The sequence below is a fragment of the Varroa destructor genome, unplaced genomic scaffold (genome assembly GCF_002443255.2).
Source record: "Varroa destructor unplaced genomic scaffold, Vdes_3.0 BEIS01000006.1, whole genome shotgun sequence".
Classification (NCBI taxonomy): domain Eukaryota; kingdom Metazoa; phylum Arthropoda; class Arachnida; order Mesostigmata; family Varroidae; genus Varroa; species Varroa destructor.
Window position 1 is genome coordinate 16341069 of NW_019211459.1, and position 9745 is coordinate 16350813.

General features: G+C 39.8%; 1 protein-coding gene across 6 annotated transcripts in view; it reads left to right on the forward strand.

Moving 5' to 3' along the window:
- Window positions 1-8523, forward strand: part of LOC111253412 (ER degradation-enhancing alpha-mannosidase-like protein 1) — a 28129-nt gene extending 19606 nt beyond the window's left edge. For 5 of the 6 annotated variants that reach the window (XM_022812747.1, XM_086993156.1, XM_086993157.1 and 2 more), the window contains 8 exons: window positions 1169-1430; window positions 1553-1695; window positions 2033-2097; window positions 3561-3719; window positions 4378-4546; window positions 5386-5521; window positions 6550-6635; window positions 7010-8523. In XM_022812747.1, the coding sequence (XP_022668482.1) occupies window positions 1169-1430; window positions 1553-1695; window positions 2033-2097; window positions 3561-3719; window positions 4378-4546; window positions 5386-5521; window positions 6550-6635; window positions 7010-7616 (1627 nt within the window). In that variant the 3' untranslated portion in view covers window positions 7617-8523. Of the gene's footprint in view, window positions 1-1149; window positions 1431-1552; window positions 1696-2032; window positions 2098-3560; window positions 3720-4377; window positions 4547-5385; window positions 5522-6549; window positions 6636-7009 lie in introns of all 6 variants that reach the window. The other variant, XM_022812750.2, reaches the window with a different exon arrangement.
- The last annotated feature ends 1222 nt before the right edge of the window (window positions 8524-9745 follow it).

Genomic DNA, 9745 nt, shown 5'->3' on the forward strand with positions numbered 1-9745 from the left:
ATATAAATTAAAAAAATATATATATATATTTAATACACCTAACAACAGCATTATGCAGTTTCAAGGATACGCTATGAAAGTACGCTTGTTTCATTGTACTATTATGTCAATTCCAAGCAATAAGCTGTGAAAAAGTAAAACACATGATATTTGAAGCCTTCACGGATTGGGTGTATGAAGTAAACACCCCATGTTTATAATTAGCACCGACAAACAGGATAAAGCTTTGGAGTCATATCAACGAAGTGTTCCCCTTTCAGTGTGTTTTATAAAATATTTATTATAGTATTTTTATAAATACTGCCATCACAATTGTTTTCAAAAACAGTAACACCCACTTGGCAAGTTGTTGTACTTAAAGGCAACCTATTTCTTCGAATTGCTCTGTATAATAAGCAATTGACAATATTTTGTTTCATATAGGCTCGAAATAATATTGATTAACATGGCACTCAATGTGATTACATAATATACCTTCACGCAATGACTTTTTATTAAAGGTAGATTGTATAGCATTGAAAATATAGCTTTGGGACAGGCGGAACTGTTATACAAAAATACGGTTATTTTTCCGGTTTATCGTTCAACAAAAGCTCAATGGAATACGGGGAAAATACTTAATTGTCCCGTACAGCTTTCGGTCACAGTAACGTGACTAAATTGCACTAAATCTCTGATCTGAAAAAAATTCTGAAACTTTAATAATATTTGTTTTCAAATCAACGTTTTCTGACTAGAAATAGTCCCTATATGTCTAATTTAACACAGAATTAAAGAACTGAATATATGTGTACAATGCACCATTTTGGAAAGAATAAAAAAAAGTTCACAAGGATTTCGACAAACAAAAAGTTAATTTCGAGGACTAGATATTTTCGCTATAAATCCCAGTCGTTATTCTGGAATTACTAAGGGTATGAGCTTTTCATTTCTATGAAAAGGTGATATGATTAGTTGGAAGACTGTGTACGGCCCCTCCGGTTGTTGACAGCGACTAAGGAAAATCAGCGCAATAAAGTGGTCTTAAATTTAATAGTAATTCTGGTACCTTATTCACTATCACTCGATTAAGATAATTTTTGGTGCCAAGACTCTGGGTACATTGGACGTTCTAGATGTACGAAAACAAATATCTTATCTCGCTTATAGTTTCGTTTTAATTTCACAGAGAAATGTTTACGTTTGCATATGATTCGTACATGCGACATGCATTTCCTGCTGATGAGCTCAACCCGTTGGCGTGCTGCGGTCGGGGCCCGGATCGGGAACGACGAGACAACATTAATATCAATGATGTCCTTGGAGATTATTCGCTCAGTCTTATTGATTCCCTAAGTACGTTAGCCGTTATGGGAAATCGGTCAGAGTTTCGGCGGGCCGTCGAACTGGTACTCGATAATGTATCGTTTAACAAAGACAGCACCGTTCAGGTGGGCATTCGAAACTGTAGAATCTTTGCTTTGTTCAACAATATTATATTCGATTGAACTGTTGACGCTTGAGGGTAATTAATTTTTCGATCGTAACATAAACCTTACTGTTGATATTTCAGGTTTTTGAAGCCAATATCCGTCTGCTCGGGGCTCTTCTGTCAGCTCATCTTCTAATCAAAGATCCTGCTAAGCCTTTTGGCGATTTGAGGCCTGCGGGGTACAGCAACGAGCTGCTGACGCTTGCCAGAGATCTTGCCAATAGGTGCTTGTAATTGATGTTGACTGAGCGAGCAACATGTGGATATGTACTTAGTTCAATTGCAATTGATTTTGTCGCTCTATTGCCATCTTTGAATGGCTTCGTAGGTACTGCTAGTGACCATCTCGGCAGCATGGCAGACATTAGTTAGCTAATTAAATTAAATTAAATGCCTAGTTTGTTATCGATGATTTTTGATCTTTTTCCTTTGATCTTTGATGGATCGGTAACTAGTTAACGACAACTAGTGCTGGCCGGCATATCTCTAAGCAGAGTTCATTCGAATTAGCGAAATGTAGTAACAAGTTTTTCATCGCACCATCTAATAAAAAAATTACAGACTACTACCGGCGTTCGATGGAACCCCAACCGGTCTCCCATTTCCCCGTGTCAACCTTTTAACAGGTACATGAGCTTTACGGCTTCGCAATTTGCGACATATCCAGAGAAGGTCTTTTCTCGCTATTGCTAAATATTATATGATATTATGCCAAACAGATGAGTCAAGGCTTATTCACACAGTAGAAATCATTTTTTTTAGAAAATTTTTATAAAAATTTTTCAAATGCATTGAAAAGTTACTAACCTTGTTAAAAAATCACTTAGTCTTTTCTAAAAGACCAATTTTCCTTGAAGCTATTTTTTCGCAAGGCCATACTTCACAATCCAATGCTCAGACGGATTCTTTTTGCAAATGAAAAATGTAGGCGAATCATTTCTAAGCTGATTTTTAAACGTTTAGGTCGTGTTCTGAATCATTCACCCTCCATGCTATACCCTGTAGATCTAAACAGGTGAACGCAGCAAGATCTGGGCTATAAGTCTACCACAAAAGATCCTCCCAGAATTTGCATCGAAATTTTCCAAGCCACAAAACCTGCACGAAGTCAGATCGTCATACAACACGCGTACTTGGTATCCCCTGTTGGCTGTGCAGAGTTTTAATTGCGTAGACTTGTTTGATAACTTCACTCGAGTCGCAACTTGCATTCATCGTTTTATCGCCTTCAGGAACCTTCCAATAGAGTAGCGTCTTCTAACAGATCCCTCCCTGTCTGGGAGTTGTTCGAGGCTCGATCATACCTTTCTATGGGGAAAAGGGCCGTAAAACTTCATATTTTACGTCTCCGGTACCGATTCTATTGAAAAAAAAACCCACTTATCCACTTCTAAAATAACCCTTAGTGCTTGCAACTGATTCAAGGCAGTGAGCTAGCCAGTATATAACTATGCAGGACTCTTAGATGATCTAAGCCCAATGTTCACCCATTGATTTCATGCGGCCGCTTGTATCGTAATGTCTGGTGTAAATCGAACTTCAAGAGCTCTCAGACCGTTTCGATAAACACTCTCTCGATACGCTCACTCTTACGCCTTCACACACTAACTTAAGGACAAGCTTTGCTGGCACGCCTGCACATTTATAAGCAGAAAAATACCGAGAAAGTAGTGTTGAATATGCGAACTTCCGTGCCGGGAAAATTGCTATATCCTGACGAATTTAGCCAGGATGCGAACACTGTAATGAGCGCAGAACAGCCCAGCGGATAATGAACGTGCAAAATGTCAAAACAAAATGGTTAAAGACATGCGCAGTTGCATGACATCGTTCGAAAGTTGCCGAAGCTGTATACACCTTCTGACCGATTTAGTATTTTACTAAGTCTTTTTTAGTATAGATGTGAAAAGCTCATAGCCCCAAAAACTGAGTCGAGGGGGTAATTCATATCTCAGTATAAATAAGAAAAAGAATATGGTCTTAATAGCCATTCCAAATGGCAACGATCCACTAGAGCAATAGAAATTTGTGCTATTCACTATTGTGGATATTCTTGTCAGTGTGTCTATATGATCTCCTGTTATTACAGGAGTGCCTCGTAACTGCTCAACGGAAACATGCACTGCCGGAGCAGGAAGCCTTCTACTTGAGTTTGGCGTACTTACACGATTAACAGGCGATTTTGTGTTTGAGAGCGTTGCTCGCCGCGCTATGGAAGCCCTTTGGCTGCGAAGAAACAAAGACACAGGTACGTTGAAAGGCCAGTCGTTCCCCATCACTGTGCAGTAATATGTTGTGTGCCTACTGACTGTTTTAAGCCGGCTGTTGTTGTTGCCGGAGTTGAAAGTTAGCTGTCTAAAGACAGCTTAACGAGAGCTTCACTACTACTACTACTACTAACAAAAACTTTACTACCGCTAGTAATATGATGTGATCCTCTCATAAACTTCTTGTATATTTACGTCGTACAAGAGTCACCTACTTCTTTTCCTCAAGAACTTTTGCCATTTGATTTCAATATAAAAATTAGAGCAAATACTTAAAACCTCCAGTAACTATTAGATGATTCGAGTGCGAGCATGCAGTTATAATAAGTAAAGGTACCATATTTAGAAGCTTAGTATTTACCTAATATACGAAAAGAACCTCCGGTGGGTTAATACTCGTCAGAGCCCGGGATCTTAGTTTTAGGAAAAACTGATTATTGGAGGCGGTTGCAAAAGGCTTTTAGGAAGCATATTATCCGTGTTATTATATAGAAATTCAATGGTCAACGTCAATGTAATAATCCTCGAAACAATAAAATTAGTCGTCTTATAGCGACTCATCTCTAGCCATTATGTAACTTACATGTCGTACACGTTTTTGTTCGCTGTTCGATTTGTTTATCCTTTTAAACTCCGCAGGCCTTCTCGGTAACGTGATTGATGTACGCTCGGGACGATGGCTGGGCACTATGTCTGGGGTCGGCGCTGGTTTGGACTCCTTCTTTGAGTATTTGCTGAAGAGTTATATCCTATTTGGGGAACATGACCATTTCCGAATGTTCAATGAGAGCTATTCAACTATAAAAAGGTATCATATATCCATTAAACTGAAGCAAATGTGCTTGTTTGCGAAGATAAACTTCCTATACCTCACACGATGGGCTAGCATCCTAAGGAAGAACGACTTGCTGCCTTGTAGCAACAGGTCGGAGGAAAGAAATAAGATGTAAAAGGATACGCGTTACATACATGTTATATCGATATTGAAACTAGTGCTGAGTTGCGTCCCGTATTTTGACTTATACGGGAATCAGTATGAACCATTCTCAAATACCTCAATACGTGATAAGATGAGTCTTAGTCTTATTTGAAATAAACCGTAGCCAGGATTCGCATGTAGCTGTTTGACCGGTTGAGATATCTGTAGAAAGCCAGCCACCAAGTTTATTTCTAGGCAGTCATGCTTCTAATGAGCAGATGTCAGCAGCTAGGCTAAAAAAAGACTGTGACCTTGTGACGTCTCTACTGACTAGTTGAAGAACAAAAAACGTTCGATAGCCGGAACTATCCTCCACGATGTAGTAATTTGATTTGCAGTATCCAAGACTGTGAAAATGCTATTTCTAATAGGCAGCTGTTACTGGATAAGCTACCTAGCCCATGGGCACAAGGCCTTTGATCGGTGCATTTAGTGCTTCTATGTATTTGCTCTGAATAAAAAGTTCAATGAAGGTAAGCTTCCATCTAAATTTAAAGCAAAGTATAAGCCAGGTTGTATTGCCACTTCAGTTTGTTCCGGAGAAGCAAGGGGAAGCGAGTTAGCAAATGTGCATCATCAAGGCTTATTTTGATGGAAATGTTCTTGCAGAAATCCGTTTGTATAAATTCAGTATGGACTTTTTTTGTCATCGTGTGATATTTCTACAGGTATATGCGTAAAGGTCGCCCCCACTGTAATGCCGGATCGGGAGAGCATCCGCTTTACGTGAACGTAAACATGGCTTCTGGAAGAACTTCCACACTTTGGATCGATGCGCTGCAGGCGGCCTTTAGTGGTGTGCAGGTCTGCGTTAGCTTGTCGTACTTCTTCTTTTGCTTTTTTTGCTTCTGGTTTTTATTTTATCGCTGTAAGTCGAGTGTCGACAAATTTTTACCTCTGGATTATTGACAATCATCTCTCAAATACAAATGTAGGTATGGCAAGCTTTAGGTGAATAGTCGAAGAAACTCGTCTATAGAAACGACTTCGTGCGTTCGTTTGGTACTCGTCAGGTGAGGGAATAGTTAGTGTTAGAAGGTCTAAGAAGGAATTCGAATGTTAGCAAGATACTGGGTGCCAAAGGCAGGTAGGTTGCGATACTCAACAGCAAGAATCTTTCTTTCCAATATTTGCTACCTTAAATGAGCGTTGCTATACTGTGAACGGATGAGCATGTAGCCATTAATGAATTGCGGACCATAATGAGAACCATTTTGTCCCATTTTGTTCCCATCCCAAAACTATCATCATGGAAATGTATTTCCAAAGCAGCAATTATATTACTGTTTCTGTCATTAGTTATAGTCTATTGACTTTAAATAGCAAATGAAAACGCAAAGTTTCGTTTACAGACATACACTCATACACAGGCATGCGCTTCAATTCCAGAGCTACCAAGTAACTGCATATATTTTTAGGAGATATCTGGCCATATTGACGAAGCGTCACCTTTACATAAATGTCAACTTCTAGTGTAAAAATTGGTGATTCCTTAATACCATTACGAGAACTTGTTGGTTTGTTGAGTTCTCCTCAGTCTCGTAAATGTTGACCTCGAAATTCGAAACGTCATGTGTACTCCATACATGTAGCGAAAGGCTGATGATACAGGATGATAATAAAAAAAAAAAACACGATATTCATTGCTAACTGGCTAAAGCTCATATAATAACGGACGCGCGTTTCTAATGAAATTCGAATCTCTTTCGCTACACGCTTGGGGTGTAGTGAAGTGCAATGTTTACAAGGAATAAAAAATGTTCAGATGTAACTGTAAAATAACCCAAAGTTTCCCTACAAAATATTGAAAAACAAATTTGTAAATTCGAAAGGTGCTGATGGGTGATGTGGAGGAGGCCATCTGTTCCCATGCTTTATACCACGCCATTTGGAGAAAATTTGATGCCCTACCGGAGAGGTGAGCAGTCGAAAATTACTCATTTATATCGTGTCATCACTTTTGACCATGTTTTTGATATGCATACTCTATCGTACACATTATAAGTTACTCGTTTAGACAAATCGAAATTAACAAAAAATCAACAATTTCGTATTGTTTTTTTTTTCCTGAATGGAAACACTGATTACTCCGCTAATAGAAAGCTCTTACAGTTCTACGTCTACTCGCATCAACATGCATCAGAGCGTAAGCAGCATATAAGCGAATCACCCGTACGAATGTAATTGCGATACTTGCAAATATCTCCCCCTTCCGTTTTTCGATTTAGGTCCTTTCCTGTGAACCTCCAGCTAACGTTTTAACGTACGTTCGTATTACTTTGGTTTTTGCAGATTTAACTGGCATTCAATGAACGCCGACGTCCACTTCTATCCGCTTAGACCAGAACTTGCCGAATCCACGTATCTGCTGTACAGAGCTACAAAGAACCCGTTCTACTTGCATGTTGGCCGTGAAATCCTCGTCAGCCTCAACAGTTACTCGCGTGCTCAGTGCGGCTATGCAACAATACATGACGTACATGATAAATCTCTTGAAGACCGAATGGAGAGTTTCTTTCTCAGTGAAACATGCAAATACCTCTATTTGTTGTTCGACAACGACAACCCACTTAACCAACGATTCTCCAGTTACGTCTTCACAACGGAAGGACACGTGTTTCCTATAGTCAAAGAGTTTCGAACGCCGGTTGATGAAACGGTATCGCGTAGTGATCGGGAGCCGCAGTTGCCGCCAGAGGTAGGCGCACTCGCTGCAGATGGCGAACTTCCGCTGACCACGTCGGGTAACAAGTTGACTCTGGTGAACGCATCTGGACCCGGCTGTCTGAGAGTTAATCAGGAACGAATGTTTCTGCTGCCGCTAAAACATGAATACCTCGCCCAGGTCAGCACGTCCCTTGGTCTCGACCTTCAAAACTCGGCAGAAGACCTGCTATGATCGCCTGCGGACGCCAAGAGTAGTTAACCTACGTTAGTTATCATGTTGCCGAGAATGTGACATAAGTAGCTGTTAGATAGGCTTGGAGGTTGTTTGTTAGATTGTTTATTAGACGAGAAGAAAAGTAATGTGACAACTGGTATTTTCTTTATCAATCCCCTGGGGTATACGCGAAGAGGTTCCTGTCCATATAACGTTAGCAAAATACATGTATTTACTGTACTATGCTCAAAGTCTAGCTGGAATCAATCAGACGAAGGCGGTCTCTTCTTCGCACCGTATTGAAACGAAGAATCGATATACATGCAGTATACATATAAATGTACGCAGTGCAGATTTCCGTGATGTCGTTGAACTCGTTACGATATCGACAAATGCACGCAGGTGCAAACCGCGGCCGACATCGACCTGCTTTACTAAAATGTTGCCAAATTTGCCGTCCCGAACATAAGATCCCGGAGTATCGTAACGTAACGTGTAACACTATCAATCGTTTCAATGTGACTGCGAAGCCATATCAAGCATATACAAAACTATTATGTACGGGACCATTGTGCCTTGACTAGTCGTTTGAATGAATTATAAAGTATGATGTTTATTGATGTAACCGCATGCGAAGTTTGTAAGCAAGAGAAAATGACTTCTTCGAAACAATGAAGTGTCAAATATGCGCAGGATGAACATCTATCTCTCTAGAAGGCCTGGCGTCCCGTAACACGGATAATGTATTACCACTTGGGTAAACTGAATGGCCGAATGAAAAGTCAATATTACGAGTACTATTTTAATGAACTGAAACACCCGTCCCGGCATGTTTACAGACTGTATAGATGCTCTTACCTTGATGGAGACAAGTGCGTAACAAGTGACACTCTGCCAAAACAAATAAAAAAAAAAGTTTCATTGACGCTACGCGTGTGCTTGATGATCTGATTGCTTGGACATTCAAAAACAATAAGAGATAAATGACTAATAGCATTTCATTGAACTATTGGCAAAAATTTCTTTGGGTGAACTTCATTCGGAGAAGGAAACTTCCCGATTGTCTACGGTTTAAGCGGTCATGACACGTGGCTTGCATAGGTTTCCAAAAGCTAAATTTGCCCAAGTTTGAACATTTGTCTATTTACGACTTACAGACAGTCCCTTTATTTACTCTCCATGCTATCCAATGACCTTTTGCTAATTAAGACTAGGCCATTTGAAAAAGTTGCTTACGAGCTATCTTGACGGTAAATACACCTCTCTTCTAGTGATGTTCAATAACGGATTGATAAATTATATCTACCATAACTTATCGACTGCTGAGAATACTGATCGACATAAAATTCGAAAAGAAAAACTGACAGTCTAAGGTTCTTTTGTCGGAGTCTTAAATGATCAAAATAAATCACGTCCGGTAAATGTGTACTGTGTCACAGTGACGGCTGGGGCGGTAGTGAGGCTGATATCAGATGCTAGAACATCCGCGCTGAAAATCTTATGGGAAGCTCTAAAGTACCGGGAATATGAGACAGTGGCGAGGGGCGAATTATGGGGGTTGCGTAGCCACAAGGAGAAACGAGCGCACCTCACGGCTTCAATAACAGTGCCCAAAGTGACCCCGGTCCAGGGATGGGTTGGCCAAGAAAAATGTATGTACTCGAATCGAATCAAATGTACACATTGTTCTTGGACTCCGTTGTCAGTATTTTTGTTTGAAACATTTTGAATATTCGAATAAGATCGTGCGTAATATAAAATGTAGTAAAAAAAACATTCTCAAAGCCTGTTTGGAAGATAAGGTTTTTAGCCAAAAAAAACTTTAAAAATCGTTTTTCAGCTAAAAGCAACGACTGTACCAGAAATCTCACGGTACTACTGTCAACTGTATGCGTCAAATGCTTAAAAGATGAAATTGTTTTCCAAAAAAAAAGAACCGTCTGTGCTCGACTTACTGGTGCGCGACACGAAATCGTTTGGATGCTACAAACCCCGATGAATAACCACTGCTACTTATTACACCGCAATAATTTCTCAGTGTCTATATACGAATAGAGCATAATGGAAAATAGACATTCGAAGACTATATAGCACTCTGCTGATTTAATTTTTTAAAGCCTGCATTTATTTCTCTGCGCCATTTCAAC